The following is a 27,567-nucleotide window of genomic DNA, read 5'->3' on the forward strand; positions in this document are numbered from 1 at the left end:
GTTTAAAGCTCAGAGCTTGCGGGGTCGTGTGAAAATAATTACAAAAAGAAATGTTCAAATGAGTTCGCGTATTTACATGTAAATAACTGACTACAGCAATTAAGGCATAAAATGTAAAATATTTAGAAGCATTTGAAATCTCGGTAGTGCCTCGGCAGCGACTGGGCCGACTGTGCGCTAATATCAAGTTCCTTAAAATAAAAGTCCTTCTTCACTTTACGATAAAAATCAGTAACTGGCCTGTAAAGTGAGTCGAGACAGCGTTCCAAAGGATAGCGTCTATATAGCTTATAGAGTTTTTAAGAAACTTTAAATTAAAACGGGGGACGATTACGTTATTACTCCTTCTAAAGTTGTATGCAGTGTGAGGTTTATTTGTCAAGTACGAAAGAGCCGCAGGTGCTTCACCTATAAACACGTTATGAAATAATTTAATTAATCGAAGTTTATAATAAAAGGTTAAAGTGTTCCAATTCGAGTGTCGGTATACTTCGTCAGTAGGCGTATCGTGAGCTAAGTTATATATTATTCTGGCTGCTCTTCGGTGAAGTAATTTCAAAGATTGTAGAAGGTCTGTACTTGAACAGCCGCCCCAAACGACCAGCCCATATAAAACGGATGGCAATATTATTTTAAAGTACAAGTCCAATAGGGCGTTACGGCTCAAAAACGAACTCCTTTTCAAGAGATTCACCTTATTAACAAAGTTTTTTTTTAAATCTGTAAGATGGTGTACCCAGGAAAGCCTGTCGTCGAAAGTAATGCCCAGAAGAAGAGTATGTTTTACCCACATACAAATTTATTTGTATGGCAATGCGAACTCATTTCTTTATTGGAACCCTGTCCTGTTGCCACATACAGAACAAATATTTTCATTAATTTTGTATTTATTAGCTCAGTTATGCCTGTCATCCATTTATAAAGAAAAGGTCCCTGAAAAAAAAACGATTCCATCCACATTTGTTCCCAAAACAGCAAAGTTTCAAGCTACCATTTGGTTTCGTCTACTTCAAGTGTACAGCAGCAGGCAGTATTCTACCCCTGCACTCTCCAAACCCAACTCTATAGCCATTGCCTTGGCAATATCCAGTCATAACGACTTCATCTCCATCTTGGAGGAACTTCCGTGTAACACCCTCAGCCAGGTCCAGTGGCTTAGTGCCCTTCCAGCAAAGCTCCAACATGGAACCGTAAGAGTCGGGTGTCTGAAAATAACGTAGATATTAGCAGGGCAACAGGTGGTCGGCAACAAGAATTGAACTGCGACTTCATTGAAATAAATATGAGGACTAGAGTCATATTTTTTAGTATATACCACACAAGTGAATAGTACTTTTCATGCGCGCTTATTGGCTAACTCGGAGGTGATTAGCCAAGGACCATTCACCTCCACATATTCGGTGAGTAATTGTTAAATACTACGCAATAGTGCACAGGTAGATTCCCAGTGGGGTGTGAACTTTCTGTTAGCTACTTGCACGTTTATGAGTCAAAGTAGGATCACAACATATTAACCAAGACATATTCTTCTTAACCAAAGGGAAAAAAACAATGCATTTTCACAGTGGCATTCACAAATTATAGAGTAAGTTTTGCATTAAAATGACCAAATTCAAAACTGAGTTATTAATATATATGTTGTAATTTAAAATGAAGTTTAAGTGAAATGATTTCAAACTTGTTTAATTTTTATATCCCTTTGTTCCCAAGCAAACGGGGAATTAAAATTAAACTATTGAAACCATTTTTACCTAATATTCATTTTAGAGCACAATATACAAAAAGACTGTTTTAGCAGAATTCCAGAGACGTGCAGGTAGGTCCGACATTTGTAGCGGAGCTCCACGCGCCGAAGCACTATGGGTAAGAAAATATGGTAACGTATCGATGCGAGAAATTTTGGTTTTGGTTATAACGTCACTGTCCGTACGTCCGGCCGTACGCAGCACCACAGGAAAACCAATGCGAATGGCACACAACGAAAACTAAGAGCTGGGTTAAAAAATAAAAAAAAAATTATGAGGATCTTAAGTTTCTTCTCCCAAATCGGAAACATGTTACGATATAAACTCTTCTTTTCACCCAGGAAGAAAAATGATGAAATAATTGGTCATAGTTTTCGGGGGTCTTAGGTTGCTCACCAACCGCATGTGGTGCTGTGTTGCAGCGGTTCGAATTAAAAAGATTTGTATAGGAACGGAAAGGATTCGTTTTAAAAGGCCGAAATTACGATTTTTGTTGCATTGTTGTATGCTTTGTTGTTGCCACAGCTCTCCGGCCAATTGGAGCGAGTTGTCGTCTTTCGGGTATCAGATACTAAGTGTATTAAAACTGAAAACTTAAAATTCATTTGACTTCTCCGTACAAGTCAACTTCGATTAGAATAAGAAATTCTTGCGGTTGTGATTTGTAGGATCACAACATATTAAAATTTGTCATTAAACCCCTCCGATAGTCATCAGCAGATCTTCAAATCACACTTAACCAGCAAACTGAGGTAAAGTGTGACAAACGGAAAACACATTTTCAGAACGAAACTTGTTTAGACGTGTGAAATTACACAAGCAAGTCCCCCAAATATGCGGAAAATCTTTCGGGAAATTAAAGCTCGTTGTTATTCGTTGTTATTCGTTGTTATTATGATAAGCTTGATCCTCCAAACAAAATCGCAAATCTCTACGATCCTACACACACGTATCCGCCACAGCCTCCCTTCGTCACATCCAAAATGAATCGTGCGATCATGGTCACATGACAAAGTTAAAAGCTCACGACGGAAAAAAGGTTCACAATAGATTGTCAGTTCAGGTACGCCCAATTTTATGTCCTGTAGACAAAACTTATCAATGCTCCTTGTTTAGTCTTCGGACACTTGTAGTGGCCTTATTATATTTACGCAACCGTATCTAGTATCCAGGTAAACAACAAAGGTTCTCCGTTCTCATAGAACTCCGATGTAAAAAAAAAAAGCAGAAAAAAACAAACAAACAAACAATATGCTCATAGGAAGATAGCCCCTGTAACTGATATGGCACTGAAACCATTGCTTGTTTACAATGGCTAACATTTTTTTCTAGTTGGTATAAAGCAACCTGTAGAATATTTCCACTCAAATGGTGGAAGCCGGTGAATAGGCTGAAAGAGATCTTCAGGCCCTTTAAACCTGTGGTTTTTTTTTTTCGCCATATCCAAAATATGACATTGATATATTAAATAATACGTACAAAAGATTAAAAACTAGTTTTTAGTTACTGTCATCAGCTAGCCAAACTCTCCTCCAAGTATTGTACTGATAAAACACTCAATATGTCAATGGCTACAATACAAACAGCTAATCACCAAAAATAACTTTTCAAACATAAAAATAATATTATCACGTTTTAAGCCATTAATTGAAAGGTATTGATAAAAATGATGAATGGTCTGCTGTAAAACGCATCATACATACACTGGTTTTGAGCATATAAACAACTCACCTCTCCACTGATTGTACCGGAACCCATGAGGTCTCCAGGACGGACATTACAGCCTGTCACTGTATGATGGACTAACTGCTGTTTAGGTGTCCAGTACATATTCTGAAACAATGAAGATATTTCAACTTATACCCTACTCAGACTTGATGTCCTGCACTCACTCACTCCTCTTCTTACCTAAACGCACCTTCGACAAAGAATGCTCAAGATTACGTTCCATCTTTACGCGACTTGACTATCCCATAGGCCTGATAAACTCCACCATCAACAACTTTGTCCTAAATATTTCACCGGATGGGAAAAGTTGAAGACGGCAGCCTCTCGTTCAATAAGGATCAAACATCTACTGATGCAGTTAGAAATCAAATGCGTGATCTTGGTCACAAGATTGGCAAGAAATTGGAACAGGAGCTCAAGCCGATAGATATTAAGCCTTCGGTCATGAACCAACAGTGGGTTGTTTATTTCGTTTCATGTGATCTGTGCGATTCAGACTAAATTGGCCACTTGTCAAACACAAGACCAGGGCAATCGGCAAGCATTTCTTGGACGCCCATGGGGATAAAAATCTAAAGAAAGCCAATTTCGCACGTTTTGAAAGTCTTTAGGGAAATTTGATTGCCTCATTTATGAGAAGTTGTTCTTAACATGCAGACTGACTCCGTCCGTGCGAGACTCTTTGTTTAACTGGACATTGCTACTCTTTTACTTTATTATCCATTGTTTTATTAGTATCTTCAGACTTACTTTTATTTCTCATTTTGACTTGATAATGACGTTTAATAAACATCGACATGTCATCGATTTTTGCTGCTTTTACGATTCTCAAGATAAATTTAGGAGGTGTGTTATCGCAGATTTTAACAGTTAATGTTTTAAAAGATAATAATAATAATAATAATAATAATAATAATAATAATAATAATAATAATAATAGTAATAACAAATCAACAAACTAAAAGAAGGTTACATAAAAAAACTCGTGAAAGAATGACATCGAGATATACAAATTAGGGTTTGAAAAGCGTTCTTGTAGATCTTACCTTTAGATTAGTTGAACAGATAGTAACAGGATCTTTGATACTCTCACCTTTGAACACAAACATAGAGGGTTTGTTAGTTCCAGCACAACGTTTCTTCTTTTAGTAATGATACTTACGGTGCGTTCGATTGACCCTATTCCGGAATAGGAATAAATACAATGATGATAAGAAATCCCTCATAAGAGGTTTTAGGAGTAACTGGAATACAAAATGGCTTTTAAATTATCAGCAAAAGTTAACAGAAATGTCTTCCCAAATTTACTTAAAAAGAGAAATCTAACGACTATTCCACTTATTCTTAATCCGGAAAAAAGGTCAATCGACCGCAACCTTAATCAATAGAAATATTGATTCTCTGGCAGTAATTGCCACGCAAATGGTATCTCCTTCAACAGTAGAAGTTCCTGCTGATACTGGGTGCATTAATAAAGGACTTATTTATTAAGGGTGCCTCGAAAACAGCAGTTGATTACACGTGTTTAATTTAACCTTTTTTATTGTTTGCTTAGACAACCTTTCATTTATATGGTCTCCTTCCCAAACATGATTGTTCTTGGGGCTTAAACAGCCTCAAACATTGGGAAATTAATAGTTATTTGATTAAACATAACTGTAGCTTTCCGTTTAATAAAATACAACCTCGACTTAATATAACTTGTGAAAATTAATACAAAATGTACATTTTGTTTTGAGGGAAAGTAAAACCTAACAAAGTGTGGGCCTTGCTCGCAAAAAAAAAAAATTCTTCAGATTGCAGTTCGGCAACTATAACTTGGGCTACTTACATACCACAAGTTCCCATGGCAGTAAAACGTCAGGAATCCATCTTAAGTCGTTTTAGCAAATCAAGAATGGGCAGAAGATTGGTAGATGGGTTGAAGCAGAATATTATGGCATTTCACCTCTAAGTTGTTAATTTAAATAAGCTGAAAATGGAACGCTCCGTTATTTTGGCAAGCGCCAGTTTTCACTTGCAGTCAGTGCGGAAAGGACTGTCACTCCCGAACTGGCTTGTCCAGCCACCCCTGACACTGTATGTCAAATAAATTTTTTTTATGAAATAAATTTTTTTTCACAAGGTTAACTTTGACTAGTTATGGTAGTTAGGTGTGCCAATTAAATCTTTTAAACGAGTGAAGATACAGTTCCTTTTAAGACTGAGAATTTTACAGACGTTTGTATAGAGACGAACATTGTTTGCCCATTTCCTTACAATTTCCTAAATTTTACGGAACTATATATTCCATGTACATTATTTTAAAAGATGACTCTCAAACTTGGCCTTTTACTTATTTTAAGGTGTGTCTTTTAACAGTATGAAAAGATTTTCGTTACTTGGCGCACATCAAAATATATAATTTCCGTGATAAAGGTCTGTGGAGTATCCATTGCTTTTTCCTGTATCGTGCAGTTTAATTGTTTACTTAATCTAAGGCCTGATCCAGACATGGCTGTACTCGAGTGCCAAAAGTAAGTGATCAATTGCGTCCGTCCATGTATCAGTTTCGCGCGAAAGTTTTAAATTGGAGACGCAAATATCGTTATGTTTGATCGGGTCTCCAACATCACGCAATAATGTTTCACAGTACTTGTGGCTCAAGTGCCCATGAAGTTACCGTATACCTTGAAAGGTGTCTCGCGTTCAAGCGATGTAGCGCGTCCGGTTTAAACTGTAGATACCTAAAGCCCTATATCAAATTAAAGCTTATAGAGCTGGCTATCAAACTATACCAAGAATTTTGAAATAAAATGAATTGTCGAATTTTTCACTACCTTTAAATGCGAGCGTCCGAATAACCTTTTGAAAGCTACAAGACAAAGTGAATTTTGTTTTCCGCTTATTTAATTTGCTACTCAGTTTTCGGGACCAAAGTGTTAAAAAAACGTGTCTGCGTTTTACCATATTCAATCGCAGTGAAAAGTTACAGAACATGTTCGAAATAGGATTAAAAAAATGTGGAGTGATCGTACAAAAATCGCTCTCGGAGAAAAAATATTTCGGAAGAAAAAATTCGCAGACACGTTTTTGTTGTTTGTATGTTAAACTAGCTACTGTCCAAATTTGACGGGAAACGAACAAATTCCCTTTGAGTTTTAGCTCTCTAAAGTGTTCCCTTCAAGTTAAAAAATTGATTCGAGAAAACAGCGCTAAAAATTCAAAAATTCATTGTATTTCAAAATTCTTGGTATAGTTTGATTGCCAGCTCTATAAAGCTTTAATTTGAAGTAGGGGGTTAGGTAGCTACACTTTAAACCGGACGCTCTACATCGCTTGGATGAGAGACACCTCTAGCGGTAACCTTAACAACACATTGCCATTAACATACCTGCAAGTGAAAGACTAGTCTAAGTGGACTTAACGTTACCTGGGTTGGGAATGCTGAAATAAGAACAGGCTTTGAGCAGGGAAAGAGTAATATCCATGCTGATTAAAATAACAAGGCTAGGATGACATGCGTGCAACATACATTTTAGGGCAACTTCCAGGTTTACATCAAACGTGTAAGGATCAGCGTGCTGAAGATAAGGCAGTGGGGCAGGCTCCTAAAATGTAACAAATGCAAAAACGTTACGAGCTGGATATTGAAACAACGTTTAACTTTGAACATCGGTTAATAGCATACTAATAAGGAAGTATTTTTGTGTATTTTTTGACTATGCAGGGAAAGCAGACCTTACCGGCAACCACGCATTTTGTAGAGATAATGAATCAACAATTATTCTAAAAAACTGTAATACAACGCAATATATGGCGTTTTTTTTTTCCAAATTAAAGCTTTATTAATTTATCTCTTAAAAAGGCATGGTTACCCCAAATTCTCTTTTTGGATACGAAGAGCACTTGCTAATTTCTACTTTCTCCGCATAGTTTTAAACCGCGCAAAAACATCCCTGTATTAGTAGGCACCACCCGTAGGAAGCCCGAGTATCTAGAGATGCTATGACTTGTTATGAGTCTAATAAATCCACTTGTTGTTGTGTGGGTCATTTTAATTAGATAAGTGTGCGTCTAAGTCACTGTAATCAGTTCGGGTTGGGGCTCTCTTACCATTCTCTGGACTGAGAGAGAGATTTCTCTCTCTTGACAGACAGACTGACAGACACTCTGAAAACGAGTTTGGTTGGTCAGATTGAATCTGATTTGGACTGTGCTTTTGATAAACACCATCTTAGCTTTATACACTCGATTGCAAAAACGTTGACACATGTAAAGCATAAACTATGAACGATGAGACCCAACGGATTTGTGGATAGCGTTTAAAAATTGGCCCTTGTTGGCCAACTTGACACTTAAAGGAAAGCTTGGACAGTTTCTATCATTCACCACGTGCAACTAATTTTGGTTATCAACCGTCGCACGAGAATAGAATATTATGCAAATAAATTTAGTACACTTATACCCATAAAGCCATTGGGTCTCATTGTTCACGGTTTATGCTTTTTAGGTGTCAACGTTTTTGCAATCGAGTGTATAAATCACCGGCCTAATTTTTTTTAACAAAGGAACCAATCCTTGTTGTTTTTGGATGTTGTAGTCTTTTTCGATCACCAATTTCAGGTATCAGATTCAAGTACTCTTTGAGGGACAGTGAATTCCTCAAAGGAAAAGAGTGACAACTGGGAAAACAAACACGCAGCTGCAAACAATTAAAAGCTGGTTCTATTATTGGTCTTAAGGCTACTATATCAATCATGTTCTGCGGATGTATGCTTAATTTGAATCAACCTTTTGAAATTTGTTCAGTCCGTGAAAAAATTAAATTGATCGGTGCAGAAGACAACCCAGTTACTTGGTCATATTTTCACCATCAGATATGTTCTTTATGGAAAAAGTCAGACGCGATGTCAAAAGCAGCTGGGCAAAGTGATGTTCACTGCAGACAGTCAATTTGCTGAGTGCCCGGCCTTTAATGAAACCCCTGCATCACCCTTTACTAAACTGGACTTTCTGGAGAAGAAAAAACGGTTGAAGAAGCCAGCAACTCGGTGGTGAAGTGCAAAGTGGCTGGTAGGCTAAAACAGTTATTAGAAGTTACAAGTTGAATGCTTGGTTAGCAAAATGAAAGTCTGCGAGATTACGCTAATTTAAATGTAACGAGCGGCAACAATCATCACTGTCTGAACTGAAGCCTGTTAACCAATTGAAAATTTACGCTTTTGTGGAGACATTGACAAACAAATCTATTCCGCAAAAAACGTGGAGATAAATTTCACTTTACTCTAAGATTGAATTTAAGAAACGTTAGCGTGCCTGGAAAAACATCAGAGCAATTTTGATTACTGTCAACGCGAAAAAATGGAGAATCACTCCTGAATAGGCCTGTTGCAACAATAGGCCATTTTACAATTGTGTGCTTAGTGACTTGGCCTTGGATTGGAAGCGAGGCTGGGGTTGACCTTGTTTTGATACAGACCTCACTGCTTTTAAAATGTAAATGCAACTAGTTAGCATAAGAACAGCATGATCTACATATGAAAAGCAATGAGGTTTGTATCAAAACAAGGTCACCCCTAGCCTCACTTCCAATCCAATGCCAGGTCACTTAGCACACAACTGTAAAATGGCCTATTGGCCATGTGATCAATTACCATAAAACTTTTAGCTGGAGCTTAATGATTCCCAGAAATGGAAAGAGCATATTATTAGCAAGAACACAAAAGGCGAGATTTTGCAACAGTCTGAATACTTGCAAAATCAGAATGTTTTGTGTGGAGGTGGAACGGACTTGACAAATACAATTATTTTATACTTAGTCGTTTCATAAAGTGGGTGCTATATTACTATATGAAAGAAAAAGTGTGAAAAATTAACCATATTAACAAATTTCAAGCCGTAATACGAGAATGTAGAGTTTTTCATGGGAGTTTGAGCATTTGAAAATTTTCAAGGATTTGTAAGGAAAAGCAGCGAAACGTGACTGGAGGGCAAGGATACTTCTTCCCTTCAAGTCCCTCTAAATTCAAACAGCAAGTAGAATCCCCCTTTTCAGATATAAGCCTGAAAATTTACATGCTAGCTAATTTCTACGGCTTTTTCCGTTCCTGACAAAATCATTTCTCCAAAATAGATTGCTTACATGTTAACGAAAAAGTAGTCAAGTGACCAACTGTTGCAAAGGCCTATTAGAGTACAGATTTTGATCATGCCTGACTATGGCACCATGCGAAGCGAGGAAAGCATTGTTACTCCAGTTGCTAGGTTTTCTTTTGCCCTATTCCCCTTCAGTATAATTAAGAAGCCGGCTTAGAAGGTCAGGCTATCCCTGAAATATGACTTTGGAAAAAGTTTGGGTGTTCTGGTCCAGCACAGGTTGGTGTAACGCTCCAATAGTCATACCACAACGGATTCTTTTTGAAAGCACAATGTAAACAAAAAAGTCAGTTATAACAAACAAATCGTCCATTTTGAGTTGAGGAAGATCTTGTTTGGATAAAGAAATGTAACAAAATTTAGCCTTTGGTGTAAACATCCGATTGTACAACTTTGCAGTACTCTATCACTCCATGTTAGCCATTAAGAAAGTTTAGGGAAAAGGTAGTCACACCAAACGCACCGGCTCTCCAAGGTTTCATGATAAAGTAAATAAAAACAACACACTTACCTGAGGTGGATTTCCTATTGCAAACTCTTGTAGAGCATCCATGGTGACCACCCAAGGGGAGATTGTAGTTGAAAAATTCTTACCAAGAAAAGGACCCAGTGGTACATACTCCCACTTTTGAATGTCACGAGCTAAAATAAGTCAACAACATAAATGCAAGTAAATTAAATTACACAGTCAGGTAAATTAATTTGCATTCAAATGACATGATAAGCAACTTCTCCCAACCTACCACTCCAGTCATTCATAATCACCATTCCAAAGATGTGATCTTGTGCCTGTGATATTAACAAAGATAGATATCACCTGTTCATTAACTATTTCAATAATAGGGTTTTTTTTGGAAACTAAATGACACCCCCCACCACCCACACCAATTTCTTGTACTGTTCAGACAGAATTACGAAAATTAGCGCTGTCATTAGGCTATGTGTTTATGGACTGTCTGTCCATCTTTTCCTCATCTTTCACTCAGCCAGAAAAACACCTCTCAACAGACCTCCAGCATTAGTCAACAATCCAAAAACTTCTTTTTTGTTGTTATTTCAGTAATTCCATGCTGGATGAGTTATAGGCTCTACTTTGTGTACGCAAACTTAACAGTTACTGCACCTTATCCATCGTGATTGGTTCTCCAAGATTATTGCCAGGTCCACAAAAGAATGCCTATTATAATAAACAAAACCAATTTTAGAAATGAATAATTCATGCTATTACATCACAGGCAGACCAAGTTCACATTAGGGGAGAGCGAGGAATAATCCATTCGAAGGCAGTTTGCGTCGCGAAAATCCATCTGAGCGGCAATTTGTTTCGTGTACAGCTAAAGCTCCATGATTTTCGAATCTTGGTAAATGCTTTGTCGCGAACAACACCCACACATTTGATTTAAATGAGCATTTTCTGCATCCAATCCACCAAGTGCTTCTTTCTGTGACTGCTGGTGATTTTGAAACTGGACATGGCCGCTGGTGAAACATGGGTTCGAGGTCAAACATCTAAATGGGCACTATAGCATAAATAGATGTACATTCCACACATTCCACCGCCTCTAGTAATTTTTTTCAAGGCAGTGGATGTCTTGGACATCTGGGGTGTTTTGCCTTGCCTTTGAGTGGATTACGACTGAATCGCAAGCGTGCAGCCTTGACTCTGTTTTATGAAGGGAATAACAGTGGTTTCAAAGGAAGCTTGAAAATGTGGAATATCCCCAAACCAAACAAGAATACACCTGAGATGAGTTAGTTTTATTCATTTCATCAAAATGAATGTTGAAATGTAGCTACGTTTTTTATTCACCATACACTCTTGTAAAGCGCTCAAATCCTCAACAACCCCCCGTAACTCAACACTGCTTTCATTCAAAGGTCACATGATTAATTATTCCTCGCTGTCTTCTTAAGATTGGGATGCCTGTCTTTATATGACACACTACATGTATGTCTACACTCATTGATCTACAATATTGATGGTGGTGGCCATTTCCCTTTTTTGCATTTCCCTTTAAAATCTCTCTTCTGCTTATAGATACAACAGCAACATGTGGTCAGAAGCCTGTTAAACATATCCACTGACAATGATAATGACACAATTACATTTCTTTAGTAAGTTAACCACCATGAAATTAATAAACAATGCTATTTCTGAGTTCTGAATTTCCAAAGGCACTTAAAAACGAGAAAACCCTCGCCCTTGACCTGAGACCCTCGACCAAAAGACAGACTTGAAGTTCCACTATAAACGGGCAAGCCCCTCCTTTCTAATGCACACCTTTGTGGGTGTGAAATGCAAATTTAGACCCATTCAGTTGTAGCAAGTCGGTGACTCAAGTGTCCTCTGGTGGGTCCTGTTTGAGTACTGATCTTGGTGTCATATTATCACCCAAATTATGCCTTAATCATTCAACACTCATAATTTATACTTAGACCATTTAGCAAGTTATTATTCTCAACAAAGACGGGCCAGCCTGTTTGAGACATGTATTTTAGTGAATGTTTGTTAATTCCTTCTTTAGTTTGTGAGCTAAGGGCTTGAAATCAACAAATCAGCTAAACACAGCTTTTGCTTGCTTGATTTCTTCTGTTTGACTTTAAACAGAGAAGAAAATACATCATTTGTCAGTGGCAGATCCAGGAATTTTTGATTGGAGGGGTCCAAATGTCATCTTACACACAGACAACACTTAACTGTGTTCTATGAATTTCTGTACACCATAAATCTCACTGAAAGATTGAAATTCTTTCAGAAACATTGTCTCTTGTGCCCTGCTTACTACTACAACCTTGTGGTAACGCTAAAGTCATGAACCAATTTGTCAACTTTAAGCCTGTAAATCACAAAATAAATAAGAAACTATGCTTCTGACGTGGAAACCAGTCTGTACACCAAATATTTAAATTAGAGCATGCTTAGAAAAACTTGTATGCTATGGACAATTAATTGCTTTTGCACTTTCTCCAATTTCAACAGTAAATGGTACTCTCTGGTATTTTAGTCTGTTAACCTACCATTTCAAGCTCAAAATCTAGTAATCTACATGGTCCAAATACAGGAGGTTTAGCTGCAAATATGAAAAACAATAATCAATGTAAGTAACTATCAGTGACTACAAACCTTAACCTATGTATGTATCCATGTGTAGAAATAAAGATCAGATGCAACGAAACCAATGTAGATTGTTACTAATAAATTACTGTGGAACACTCCGGCTGTGCGTAATCACCCAACACAAGTATCACCAAAAGTTGGTCATGGGTGAAACGCCCGCCAGGACAGGATTCTATTTTCAATGCAACACCATGTCCAGAAATCAATTGCCTGGGAGGTGCCCAGAAGAATGATCGTGCTTCGTATTGACTGAGATGTTACATGCATTGATGTACAAACAGTTAACGTGTTCAGCTCTTTTTATCTTTTGACAAAAATAGAAATTTGGGATTGAAAAGATGATAGGGATGTTACAAACAACTATTTCTAAACTTATCTGCTAATGCTTTGGTGTTTTGCCACTCTCAGTCAGTAAAGAAGGAGTAAATTGTAGCAAAGTTTGCAAAAACATATAATATGCAAATGTGAAAAAAAAAAATAATAATAATAGCGATCATTATAACCTCAATAATTATTGCACTTGAAAGGATTATAATTCACTATTAATAATGGTGACATAGATGACTTAAGAAATTGGCTTGATTTGGTCAGTGGCCTATTGTCAAAAAGACAATAGGCTTAATAACTAAAACAACAACTCTGCACATGCATTAGCCTTTTTGGTACACTTCTTTGCCATCACTGCACGCCTAGGACATGAAATTTCCAAACAGGCTGTTATATAGAAGACGTAAACACACAACAACAAATTTTTCTATTTCTTTCTAGACTTGGGTGTGGTCTCCAAGAATTCAACTCTTGGAAATTTCTCCTTCCTTTGACATTTATGCACCTATCAATGTCTTGCCCCAGGGGAGGGGAGGGGGGCAGTCAACCAGGTGGCATAGTATTTCGACATTTTTGCAATCTTTTGTTAAAACATCCCACCCTTGGGCTATCAGAAATATGAAATGTCCCTGGGTAAACTGCTAAACCACTTGTATACCCTTGACAATGTTACAGTTCTCTGGTGTTTAGTTGTAGCTTTTTCTTTCCTTGTTTCTGCAGCTTTGATGGCCCCATTTTTCTTGTGTTTATCAGCCATTTCTAGACAGTCGATTTCAACAAACTTGGTGAATTTTCCATTGCACTTTTGAAAGATAAGCGCTATTGATCCCAGCTGAAACGAATTATTAGCTTTTGTTTTCAAATCTTCTAAATTTTCCTTCTCTCTTGCTGAAGAAGGAACAGTTGGGCGAGGGTCAAGAGTTGAAACCCAGAATTCACGCTTGACAAATCAAGCAAAATTATACACTTAAAATATAAACTAGCATTTTTCTTTTCAAAAGAATATCATTTTTTGTATAAACAATTCACTGGATGGAATTTTTTGAGTCCTGATGGATTTAGTTGAGATCCATCTAAAAAGTCTGACCCTCGGGGGTACCCTGTGTCAATAATTTTGACAAATCCCCTGCACGTGCAAAGTTTTGATGACAATAGCCCATGTATGCCCACCTTCCTTTCTCCCTGGGGTAAGACATTGATAGGTGCATTAAAGCGAGTTGGAATAATCGCAACAATGTTTGAAAATATGCAAAATCATTTACATAGTGATCTTTTCGCTGCGGTTGCCGTCCTCAAATGGAAACAAAAGACTTGAGAAATAAACATTACAATTTAGAGATAAGTTAATGGAAGAATTTTCTATTTAGTACGTGTATACCAACATCAAGTAAGCACACCTGCACCATCTGGGTCAAACACTTTCAAAAACCTTAACAAAACAAGACTTTAGTTCCTGCGTGATAGAATTAACAGATGGAGGAGATTTGACGCTACCTTTGTGATTCTTATGAAAAAAGAGTCCTGGCATAATTAAATCATAATATTATATTTGCTAATGCTCAAACACTGTACTTTAGAATGATATATAGGAAATAACGGTGATGACAAAGCTAAGTAATGAAACATTAATAGAAACTAAAACATCTAACTACATACATATGTAGGACTTTGTTTGCTTCACAAAATGCATTCCTAGATGCAAAAAAAGCATTGGGACTTTTCTTAGAAGAGTTTGAATCGTGAGACTATGCTTGATGTCTACTGTCCATGTTCCATGGCTGTAGAGCACATACCAAGAAAACACAATAACCACAGAACTTAAGGTGGTTGTAACTAAATCACCAGTATTTAATAGTCTTATAAGCATACGTGTCCCTGGGATTTAAACAAGGTCCTACCTGAGTGAAGACATAAATAATCCATGTTTATAATGCTAAGCTACATCATGTTACCATTTTGAAAGCCTTCTTCTTTATGGTGGTCAGAATGTATACATTGACATAGGCTGACCCAAAAGGTGAAAAATCAACAGAAACTTCTTACATTAAGCCCCTCAATCAATCAAGATGTGATTTGTATTTAGTACATACTGTCATCAGGTCTGGTCTGTCCCACAGGTCTTCTGACTGGGGTACCTGAAACCACTACTGAAGATGCTCTACCATGATATCCAACTGGCAAATGAACCCTGTAAATTAGATTTATTAGATCTAGAAGAAAGATCCTCGCAGTTAGTACGCAACTTAAGCAGTTGCGAAAAGAAAGCCTGAAAAAAAATTCAGGCTTGAACGGGATTCGAACCCATGACCTCTGTGATGCTGTTGCAGTGCTGTAGGTCACATCACAGAGGTCATGGGTTCAAATCCCGTTCAAGCCTGTCAGTGAATATTTTTTTTCAGGCTTTCTTTTCGCAACTGCTTAAGTTGTGTACTAACCGCGAGGATCTGTCTTCTACCTCCCGCAGTTGGCACAAAATTTGCACAGCACTAAGAACTTTATCTGTCCTCTTTAATTGGTTGAACGTTTGTCCAATCAGAAAGTCGTTTATATTGCAATGAATTGACTAAGGCGTATTAAATTTTTCTTTGGTTTCTGTCAAAGTTTGTGGCAGATTGGGTAAAGCAGGTATGCAAATGTGGTCATGACACAATATTTCTTAAATTTATGGAACATTTGAGTTGAAATACTAGCTTATTACGCAAATAAGGCACCAAGTTGCTTTTATCCGAGAGGTTTAGTCACCCGTACAGGAGACCGGGAGATTTCGTTCTGTATCCAGGAGAGTTGGCATGAGTGTTGTGTATGAAACTGAACCAACTCAAGTGCCTCGAGCATTCAGGGTCAACTAGTCGCCTGTGCCAAAATAGAGCTTTGCTGTTGTTTGTTCAAGTTCAAATAAAACAAAATATACCAGCCAGCTTTTTCTGAGTGAAATGCACGCTTTTTGTCTTCATATTACTGGGGTTTCTGAAGTTGATCTGATGATTTCCAAGGATTGTAAAAGATGTTCAAAGAAGTTTTAGCAATTTCCGAACATGGCTGAAAATGCCCAAAGATTTCTGAAACTTACTTACCGGTAAGATAGACAAAGTGTTACTAAAGAAAACTGTAACTAGCACTAATACAACTTGTGGAGTCATTTATGGGACATACATGTATGTTCTGTTCAAATGAATCAAATTCTTATGCTCTTCGATTACTCAACTATAAGTGGTCCAGATTTGTTAGCCAGGTGTGAGAAATTGGCATTTATGCATAAGACTGATGTTTTCAATCCACAGACACAAGACTTGCATAAAATGTGTGAGAGTTTCCAGATACAAGCTAAAATTATATATTATGAAAATGATCTAATGGGTGCTATATACAAATTCAAGTGCTTACCCTGCTCATTTTGTTAAATTTGACAATGCATGATGTTATAACATCATTAGACATTAGATGTTACACATCAATACATTACTCTTTTCTCCTTGAAAAGTATTTCAAAATGTTTCCTAATACCTAATTTGAAAACCTCTAGGTTGGTGAGACCCTTACCAGTTTGGCATTAGAGCATTGTCCTTCCCTCTAAACATGGTTCCAACATTTGTGGCATGATTCTTAGATGAATAAAAGTCTGTGTAGTCACCTGAAACAGCCAGTTGCTGATTTTAGAACACATTATAGCTTCCTCATCCAACTAAATGAATATCAATTTTCCTTAGGTTCAAAAGGGTTTTACCCTACAGTTTCTTTCTGTAATTAAATACAAATTAGTAGGAGGTTTTGGTGAACCTCTCAACCAACAGGATATGTACAAAACTGGAGCTTCTCAAATGCTGTTATTCACAAAAAGACAAAGAGTTTCAATCTCATCAATCCATTTGAAGCAGATTTTCATGACTGACTGGGAAACGTGGAGATCTTGCTGCTCAGTCTCCACTGAATATTGCATTTATTTGTAAAATTAACTGTCAAGTGAGTGTATGGCTTGTTACAGCTGCAGCATAACAAATGACTAATCCTCTCCTCTACTCTTCTCTGCTCTTCTCTTCTCATCTCATCACATCTTACCTTTCTTATCTTATAATTATTATCTTATCCGCTTAATGGCCCTGAAATCCATCTGATTGGCAAATGAAAGGACAGCCATAGATTTCACAGACAATTAACTGTAATTTAATTATATTCCACACTGCCATATCTATAAGACTGACACATTACATTGATAAAAAATTATAATTATATTTCAACAAATTTAATTTTAAAAATTAAGGAATCCTTGCAAACAATACGCACCAATTACTGCTGGAAGATGCATTGTCACACCACTTTGTGGAACAAGGCACCTAGAAAAAGATGCAAGTAAAGATGTGAAAATCAGAATTTTATGATTTAGTGAAATTCAGCAAAACAATAAACGAATGGCATTCTTCACAGCATCTAGGGCTTGCTAAAAGGCAAGATACAAGGTGCAGTTTTCTTTGACCAGCCATTACATGGGGGCTGTCAGGCTACAAGGACTGGAGATCAATGGACTTAATATATATGAGCTTAAGGCTAATCCAAGGAATTTCTGCAATTCCTTGATGCTGGTTGATGTCCTTCAAAGCTGACACTTTCTCCAGATCTGGCAGAATTTCACTGTGTAGGAGACCATATAATCCTACTGTCTCCTGCTTTATCTTGTACTTGGCTCAGGCTGGGTTCAATTTTAGCCTGATGGTTCTGCTTCAAGCAACTATTCTGTTGTGCTCTTCTTCTGACTTTCCAACAAGTACAATGTCACCTGACAATCCCAATCACACCTTCACATCCTCTGAAGTGCTGATCAATCTTTGCTTGGAACATGCTCTGAATATCTAACTTTGTATCTAAACTCTTGGACAAAATTAGTTGTGAAAATTTAAATTGTGTGCATAGATTTCAATCTCCCATAAAGAAAGCACCACCAGGAGAGTAGCACGTCCTCTCCCCCTCGTGCAATGTTGCTTTGAAGGTGATCAGATGACCACCCTACCTTTTTTCAGCCATAGAACAACACTAACAAGTGGGAGAGGTGCTGAGTTGTTTAGCTGTGGAATTTGTAGGTCAAAAATACATTTCTCATCAGTTTTGTCCAAGATTATATCTCAACATTCCAGCAGCCACATCTGGCATCAACAATGGAGAAATATTTCACACCGGTTAACTTTGAAAGAATTTCTTCAAGTGTGGGCGCCATGTGATGTTCCCTGTGAATGGCTTTATTGATATCCTTTCATTCAATGGATATCATCGGCTTCCTGCAGTAAACAAGGCATAACGCAAACCATTGGTCCCCCTCCATTAGTTTGGTGATGATCCCTTAGGACTCGGTCAACAATTATTTTTTGTGTCATCATGCATGCAAGAAATTTTAATAGTATGCCAGGCTGAGCATGTACTAGTGGAGGTACTGATTTATCAACAGTCAGGGTATCTGGCTACCAAGTCGTCCTTAACCCTGAAAGGCATGGTCTGTGCCCCAGTGTCTAGTTCACCTTGAGTGCTACTGGGTACTGAATTGCAAGCGAAGTGACGATTAATATTTACGAACACACAGTCAAATACTTCATCTTTAGGCGTAGACAGCGGCTGAATGGCAGTTACCTCAATCCAACAGGACAGTTTCAAATTGCTCTCCCAAGTTCACTATGTCTGAGTCTCTGCACCTTGAACAAGGGGATCTCTGTTTGCTGTGTTGGTTTCGGCTCCTGGCATAGGATGTAGTTGTGTTTGTCTTCTGGACCTTGAGCTACCTGACTTCCTCCTTGGCTTTTGGAACAACAAAGCCTACAGTGTAGCCCAGTGATGGGGATTGTGACAGTGGAAGCTAGCAATTAGATCATTACAGAGGACACCACACCCTCAGCTTTAGGGGATGTTCTAAGCCAGAGTTTACTTTAAGGCTTTGCTTTCTTGATTAGCCTTGGCTTTGCTGTCTTGCGTTACTCCATGGCTATCCTTATCCTGTCTCCATCCAGCTACTAGTCCAGTTGAGATTGAGCTGTGGTGATATTAATTGCCTCATTGAGAGTAATCTCTCCTGTAGTCTCTTCTGTTTTGTGTTGATTAGTTGCTCAATCAGTCACTCGTCCAATTCAGTTGATATGTCTCTGAATTTTTACTTTGTGGCTTGATTACAGCACCGTATTTTTATTGTTGGTAACTGGCTGACCTGTGCTTCACTTAGCTTGTTGCCAGACATGCTTCTTAAATCACTCCCAAATTTTGACTTATTGAGTTCTGGTGATATTAAGTTATTTAGTACTATTTCTGAACCATCAAACAAGTCTTAGCAACTTTAACAATGTCATTTATGATAACATTAAATATGTTGATTAAATCCTGCAGAGTTAGTGTACCTTGACTGAAGACCTGCATTGTCCCGGAGAATTCCCTGAAAATTAAATGAGTGGGTAGTAAATTAAACATAGGAGAAAACCTGCTGGATAGATAAACAACTTAATATCTATTGCGAGTAACTTTGATAAAATGTTAATTATACTTTTTTGTGCACACATAAAAGTCTGTACGTATGTTTCTAGTGGAGTTGCAGTGGTGTTAGTGGTTAGCATGTCAGGATCAGATGGATTAAGAAGATCAGAGGGTAGGTGGTTCAAGGCCAGGTTGGTCTCTTCATTGCTGTGTTTTTTCCTTACAAAAGAAACTCTGCACCATATTGTCTCTCTTCACCCAGGTGTATAAATGGTTACCAGCGACATACCGCCGGGAATGACCCTGTGCTGGACTGGCATCCTGTCCCGGGGGAACTTAATACTCACAGTTGCTTCATGCTACAGAAACCAGGTCAAGCTTTGGCTGTGTGCCGGCCACTTAGGCTTGAAATGTATTAAATCATCTTTTGCTTGAGTTAAAAAGAAATGTATAGAGGATATTACATGGCAGTGCAGAGATATGAATTTTATTTTTAAGTGGTTAAATAAATATTGCTTTCACACCAGGTAAATTTAATTTTTGTTATATAGAAAAGTCTATTACTTGTCATTTGTCAGACTGACAGCACAAATGAGCGTTAAAAAAGCAAGAAATGATGTCATCAATATCCTCACTAGTGAGGATAGGGAAAATACGCCACTTGGGTCCCAGATATAGTTTCATATAAATTTTAAAAGTGACGTATTTTCCAGTGAAACACTCTTGTCTACATAATAAAATAAGTTATCCTTGATCAATGAATGATGATCTCTAATAATATTTATTGACATTTTGGTTTCATCAACACAGCTGTAAGCTGCGTGTACAAATGAACTAAAATATTTGTGTGCAATTGAAGTATATAATAACACAAAGTACCGAGTTTCACTAATGACATTGTTGCTATTTGACTACCTTACCTCATTCACAGATAAAATCCGCTGCAAAGTACTTCTCATCTCCTTCCATGCTTCTCTTCCAAGTCCCATCAATGCATTCAGAGTCGACTGATTATTAAGAAAGGAAAATATTAACAGTCTAAATAAGCAACTTACAAATTTTCCCCACCTTGATCAGCACTTTAAGATCCTTAACACTTTTTTTAGGAGAAGAACTTGAGATAACCATAATTACAGGAAAGAGTGAAAATTATGTTTTGATATTCAAGTAATCGAAGTTGACTACGAATATGTAAAATACACACTGCTAGTGAAAGTGAGACAATAACTACTGTGGGATCTTTGTGGTCACTCATTGCTACAAAATGGCGACACACTTAAAATAAAATGTCTTAACAGTGCTAGAATAGCAAGTGGTATCAACGCCTTGAAGACATGGCTTTGCTGGGCATGCATGTGTGATTGCTTGGGCCGTTGGTCAAAAAGGGACTACTTCAGGATTGTGTTATCAGTGGCATCTCTGCAAGACAACTAGAATCTGGTGCACTTTGAATCTAGCTGCCAATATCAAAATACAAAGCACCTGTTATGGTAAATTTGTACAGGCTAAAAAGCTTTAAAACAGCAGTATGAAGGACATAAAATGACAACACTTCCACTGGGAAATTGTGAGTCCAAAGCAACTGAGGAGTATAGCATAATCACTGTAACATGACCAAATTACAATACAATACAATAAGTTCCTTAACATATCCCAATAGGGGTTTTCAATGTTAATTTACAAACAGATTGTGTTTTACAGTTGCGTAAACCAAAATCTTTTTGTACACAGTATTTTCCCTTCACATCTTTTATACATTAATAATTAGTGTGTCATGCTTGCAACATTTATCGGTCATTTACCAAAAAAGGCACCCATGGTTCTGCTGTATGGTCATGATTTTGGGGTTTTGCTAAAAGGCGGCCCATGGCCCTCCTGAAAGCCCATGGCCCGGCGACTCATAGCCCATTTCACAGTTTACAGCACATTTTTTTTTTATGTCCACTTCAAGATGGCAGACACTTACCATGACAGACTGGTAACTAACAAAATACCACTTTGTTTAGTCTAAATAGCTCTCCAGTTGGCCTAATTTAACTTAGGCCTGGTTCATACATCGAATTTCTGCCATGTCAAATTCAATTCAATTAAGTGCGGCAGAAATGCGACTGTTGATTCAGACGACACACTTGTGCTGCACTTAATTCAGCGTCGATACTGCAGTGTCTGTCGGTCAGCAGAAAATATGATAAAGCTAGAGTATCCAATATGGCAGACTAATATACGTGTGACCAAAATATTCTCCTTACTGTGCACTTCTTCATCAATGTCATCGTCAGAGCTACAATAGCTCTCCTGCAGTACTTCCATGTAGTTTCCTGCGAAGATTTTCTCTTCTTCAGATGAGCTTTCTTCTTCGATGGAATCATGCAGGTGCCATGACGCCATTTTGGACGGTCAGCCTTGATTTATGCATGCTCAATACATTAACATAATGCATGTAAATGTGCGAATTCGATTCAACACGGCAGAAATGCGAGGTTTGAATCGGTGCCGCATTTCTGCCAGATAATACGACAAGACCAGTCGAACGTACAGCAGAAATTCGGCAGCTGATTCAGACGTCGAATTTCTGTCGAATTTAATTAGTTTAATTAAATTTGACACGGCAAAAATTCGCCGTATGAACCGGGCCTTAGGTAGCTTGCAGTTAGCCTTTATATTTGGGATTAGGATATCTAGCCAAAAAATGCAGATTGTGGCTGCCAGTTGTTAGTAGTCTAGTGGTTAAGGTATCACTTGGGAATCTGATGACCCAAGTTCAACTCTTGTTTTGGACATTTCTTTTTTTAACTTAAACAAGAAGCTGTTTCCAGCTTATACTCAGGCCATATTTGACTGTGTGGTGCGTAAAGCCTACAATCTTTTAACATGTACAGTGATAACCTCCAGCATCGCCAATTCCCCCAAATAGATAGCCTGCGAGCAAGCTCTCTTGGGGGTGGATCCCCGGGCTTTAATCCTTACGTTTTCACCTTTTGTTTAGAGACAGAAACCATTTGTACGGTCCTAATATGTATGTGACGCCGGGGCAATGACGATCGTAATTTTCGGTATGATCTAGACCCGGGGGTAATCTCTTATGTTACCTTAACGGGGACGTGCGGCCCGATAGGGTATGGTTTTCAGGGTATCTATTTCATCACTTTTCATCACATCCCTACATGATCTAATGGCTTAAACAGATTGTGATTGCCAATGCATTAAAATACAGTAAGAAACTACAGTCAACTCTCTCATAGCGACCACTTCTCGTAAGCGACCACGTCCCGTAAGCGACCACTTCGTAAACAACCGTTTTGTCTCTCAGTTAAATACTGTTCCAAGAGCTCTCTCGTAAGCGACCACCACTCAAGTTTCTAAAGGGACCGCGACCACTTTTTTGGCCAGAAATTTGACATTTTCTTTGTTTTCTGTTTCCGGTAAGCGACCACCCAACATAATGACTTATTATCGTTAGTAAACCACCACTCAGAAGTGACAAAAGTTCAATAGGTTTTTAATGATGGTACCCCGGACTGCTGACAGATAATAACAGTTTACAGACAGAGAAGATGGCTATAATTAGGTCGGTAGGTAAACGGGAATTGTTACAGTGATGTGTTCCAAAATGATATACAGTACAAAGTTTCATCAGAAGAATAAATAGATTGCCCAGGCGTTATTCAATGTGAAAAATCCCAGTGCTTTCAATCTTTTCCTTAAGCCATGGAATAGAAATGTCATTGTCTCCGTAGAAAATGTAACTGCAGTGAATTTCCAGTCCATAACCTGCTCCTCGATTTACACGTTTTCCTGTTATAATGGCCTTTCCATTGTTGGTCCTTCGTTTCAAAAATTTGCTAACATACTGAGACATTTGTAATGGTATGTGGCCGACAATCTCATCTTCTTTTGACACTGTGTTGGGATGTTCGGCTTCAGTTAAATTTTTCGATAGCGGCCTCACTACTGCAACCGCATTTCCATCTTTTTCATTCAGTGGCTCACGTTTCAGTCTACGTTGCTCACCAATCTTGGGAACCCATGTTGTTTCATCCTTGTAGACATGATAACCTCGTATGAATGAATGGACCGTGATGCTTGAAAAATTCTTTTCCTCCATGTCGGCTTGAAACGGAGCGAATTGATGCTGAATGATAAGCAAATGACGAAGATTTCCAGTTCTGTTACTGCATGTGTTACTCGTTGGTTGCGTGGTGGGTGTTCAATTTGATTGGCGTCTGCACTTTGTATTCTTAACACATGAGATAAAGATAAAATACTCGCGGGAATTTCTCACATTTGCTACGTGCACGTGTGCTCAACAGAGGCATTTTGGAGGTCTTAAAGATGAGGAACTGTGTTAAATGTTTGAGTCTTACAAATTATATTTGTCTGAAGTGTGCGAAACCTGTGTGTAACAAGTCTAAAGAATGTTCGTCCCCTGCTGACGAAGACAGCCCAGGCTGGAAAGCCGGTGTATCGGTGGCTTATTGCGTTTCTTGTTCTGACGAGGCGACCACGAAGGTGACCAAGCAAGCAAGAATTCCACTAGTTAAGGACATCAAACCACTTACAAAGAAATCCACAGCGAAGAAGCCACCAATGCCCCCACAAGCTAGTGATGGTCAAAGAAAATGTCTTTCCCTGAAAGAAAAAGTAGAAGTCATCCGGAAATCTCACGAGGGTAACAGCACGAGAAAGTTAGCGAAAATGTTTGATTGCCGGAAAACACAGATCGTCAAAACCCTGAAGCGGAAAGCTAAGATTCTCGAATCGTGGAACTCTAATGAAGGCGCACAATCTCAAAAGAGATTGAATGTTGAAAAGTATGGCGAAATCAATGGTTTGTTGTGGAAATGGTACACCAGAGCAAGGGAGTCAAATATCCCTGTTGATGGCCCCATGCTGATCGAAGAAGCGCGAATCATAGCTGAGAGAATTGGAGATGACACATTTAAAGGAACAAGTGGTTGGCTAGACAAGTGGAAAAAGAGACATAACATCGGCCAAATGAACATTGCTGGGGAAGAGGGAGATGTAAGCCAAGAGACGATAAAAAGCTGGAATGAAAGAGTGAAAGAGCTAACTAGGGGCTACTCACCGAGGGATATATGGAATGAGGATGAAACTGGCTGTTTCTGGAAGACGATGCCTCAGAAATCGCTCTCTCAAAAGGGGAAACGCTGTAGGGGCGGCAAGAATGCGAAGCAGCGAATAACTGCTGCGTTCTTTGTGAATGCAGCGGGCGACAAAGAGGCCTTTATTGTGATAGGAAGTAGCAGATTACTGCGCTGCTTTGCACGTTTGGCAAATCCATCATACCCCTGCGGTGCCCAGTACTTCAGCAACAAGAAGGCGTGGATGAGAACCGAGATAATGAGATAATGCTCTGTAGTGTATTCTTATTTCATTATAGTCTTAAACAGGGTGTGATTTTGGGTTAAATATCTTAGAAAGGGCCTGAAAATTTTGAATTGTCTTAAACGGGATAGGGAAATCGGAGAATTGTGTCTTAAACAAGGTCAGGGTTTGAACGCCTGGGCCGCACCTCCCTACCCAAGCATATGTTGAGTACCCCCCCCCCCCCCCGGGATCTAGAGTAATGTTACGCATCACGCATACGTTTATATCCTTCTACGTTTTTCAATTTTTCGCTGTTTATATTTTTAAATGAAATTCAGGGGAAAGCATTTGTTATTCACCTTTCATTTGATGACAGAAACCATTTCTACATTGATTGTTTTTCTATAGTAAACGTGAGACATCTTTATCTATCTTAGCGCATGCATGGCCCGTGAGGTCATAGACTGATTTAGTTGCCAAATTTTCGGTTAAACAAAACTAACCTTGAGGCACTCAGGTTAGCCTAAAGAACACTACGGTTAGCCTAAAGAGCACTCCAGTTAGCCTAAATAGCACTTAGGTTAGCTTAAATAGCTCCACGCTTAGCTTAACGGTTAGCAGTTTATGTTGGGGTTGTTCATGCCTCGCATGCCTCGCATGTCTGGCTCGCATATTGTAAACACTCCTCACGGCCCGAAAACAAAGAACGCGACCGAGAATTTAAAGAATTTGATAACACGACAGAAAACGTAACTCGTACCAGCCGAGTACAAAAAACGAGACCGAGAACAATAACTCTTCGCCCTAAGTCTTATCTCTTGGCCCATCGCAACCCCAAAGAGAAAAAAGAATTCGATAATGCTACCGAAACCTTAACTCGGTCCGCCTTACGGCCCGAGTAAAAAGTAGGAAAAAGTAACAGTGTGTGATTATAGTGTCTGCCATCTTGTAGCCTCTCCTTACCTACTTTTTCTGACTTTTTTAAGTTAGAAAAAGAAATGAAGATTAGAAGAGTCAAACCTGGGTCGTCAGATTCCCAAGCGGGTACCTTCCCCACTAGACTAAGACGACTGGCTGCCAGCAATTGCAACATTTTAGGTAGATATCCTAACCCCAAATATAAAGGCTAACCGCAAGCTACATAAGCTTAACTTAGCTAACTAGAGAGCCATTTAGGCTAATTAACCAGAGTGCTATTTAGGCTAACCAGAGTGCTAGGTAGGCTATCTGGGATGCTTTTTAGGCTAACCAGAGTGCTATTTAATCTAAATGGAGCGTTATTTTGTTAGTTACAAGCCCGTCACGGTAAGTATCCGCCATCTCAAAGTGGGCATAAAAAAAAATTTCCTAGGTCGTGGCCCTTGAGGTCAACCACAGGCCATGGGGCTTTGAACTGGGAAGTGGGCTACTGGCCATGGACTTTGAGTTGGGCCGTGAGCCACTGAGCTGCAGGACACCTTTTAGCTAAACCCCAGGATTTTAAAGTGGACTGGCTCTCCATTAGAAAGGCTTGAAGGATCTGAGTTCTATCAAATTAAAGGAGGTCCAGTTGGGGTAAGTATTATACATAAATTAACTTGACTACCATAGCTAAAGAGAACCAAGCCTTTCTGATCACAGTTGTGTCCACTTCCAAAATCACCAGAATGCACAGGAAGAAAAAATAAAGCAGTATTGGAATTAGTGGTAGCATTTTCAGCGAGGGGATATTTTCAAAGGAGCAAGGATTCTGAGGGTTTAACAGGGAGAGAAAAAAAAATCACCCACTTGATCGATTTGCAGGGTACAAACTGCCTTTAAGTGGCTTACTGTCAAAACCTTTGTGGGTGCCACAGAGAACCCAAAATGGTAAAATTATCCGCAAAAGAAGAGAAACCCATCACAGGTTTAACCTCTAAAAACAAAGAAAAATTCTCCTATTTTGTCCCCACACTTTTCTTATAAAAGTACTGGGGAGAAGTTATTAAAATATCAAGAAAATTCACCTTGGGTAATCATATCCATATTTCTCCTGACCTCAGGGGTTGAATAACCATTGATTTTACAAGGAGAAATTTGATGCTGATCACTGTTAGGGCTTAAAGGGTTAATCCATTTTACTGAATGAATGTAACTCGCAAATAAAGAGGTTTGCTACTTGGTGTAAGCCACACCAAAAAAAATATTTCTTACCTCTTGCAATACTTGTTTTCTTTGCGACATCACGGGTCCCGTAAAAAGGTCAGAAATTTCGCATAAATCCAGCACATACTCCCCAATAGCAACACCAATGCGACGCCTCGGCTTAAGGAAAGTGGATGGAAAGAAATACAAGCTTAAGATAAAGCAGAGTGCCATGCGAGCCTCCAATATGAGAACCGGAAATACATACAAATAATTATTTTAATGTACTCACATTATCAGATGTAGAAAATACTCCGTATGGAAGATTTTGAATTGGAAAATGATTGTCTGGAGAAATTTGGATGAAGGACATTTTGCTCAAACAATAAATAGCTCTTCTGGTCCACGCTCTACAGAATTTCGAAAAGGGAATGGAAGGGGAGGGGTCTGGGCCGACGTCAACTTACTACTAGTTTCCAGGACATCACAACCTCTTGGTCCAGTTGGACATTTAGTTCGTTTTCCAGTAAGCATGCTATTTTATCTCATTTTATTTTATTTATTTACCTATTTAATACTAGTGAAGAAAAATTACTTTGCATACAATGCAGAATTTCTTGTTTGTGACAGCTGGCACCA

At 38.5% G+C, this 27,567-nt stretch overlaps 1 protein-coding gene across 1 annotated transcript; it reads right to left on the reverse strand.

Annotated features, from left to right (window-relative positions):
- Positions 1–779: 779 nt before the first annotated feature.
- On the reverse strand, positions 780–27,380 carry LOC146481158 (fumarylacetoacetase-like). Its single transcript, XM_085108793.1, has 15 exons — positions 27,221–27,380; positions 26,998–27,108; positions 20,418–20,504; positions 19,425–19,459; positions 17,338–17,387; positions 16,597–16,687; positions 15,147–15,244; positions 12,630–12,682; positions 10,735–10,788; positions 10,355–10,400; positions 10,123–10,253; positions 6,988–7,063; positions 4,520–4,566; positions 3,477–3,578; positions 780–1,205 (listed from the first exon to the last, which is right to left on the reverse strand). The coding sequence occupies exons 1-15, from the start codon at positions 27,299–27,301 to the stop codon at positions 1,005–1,007; spliced, it is 1,263 nt and encodes a 420-aa protein (XP_084964919.1). The 5' UTR covers positions 27,302–27,380; the 3' UTR covers positions 780–1,004.
- Between the last annotated feature and the right edge of the window lie 187 nt (positions 27,381–27,567).

The sequence above is a fragment of the Pavona decussata genome, unplaced genomic scaffold, assembly GCF_977016875.1.
Source record: "Pavona decussata unplaced genomic scaffold, jaPavDecu1.1 SCAFFOLD_51, whole genome shotgun sequence".
NCBI lineage: Eukaryota > Metazoa > Cnidaria > Anthozoa > Scleractinia > Agariciidae > Pavona > Pavona decussata.

Excerpts from the sequence above, each read along its gene's own strand:
- LOC146481158 (XM_085108793.1), bottom strand. The coding sequence starts at position 27,301 with ATGTCCTTCATCCAAATTTCTCCAGACAATCATTTTCCAATTCAAAAT. Across the intron at positions 10,401-10,734 it reads AACCAATCACGATGGATAAG|GCACAAGATCACATCTTTGG; the intron begins GTGCAGTAACTG and ends TTAATATCACAG. Across the intron at positions 10,254-10,354 it reads GATTATGAATGACTGGAGTG|CTCGTGACATTCAAAAGTGG; the intron begins GTAGGTTGGGAG and ends GACTTATTTTAG.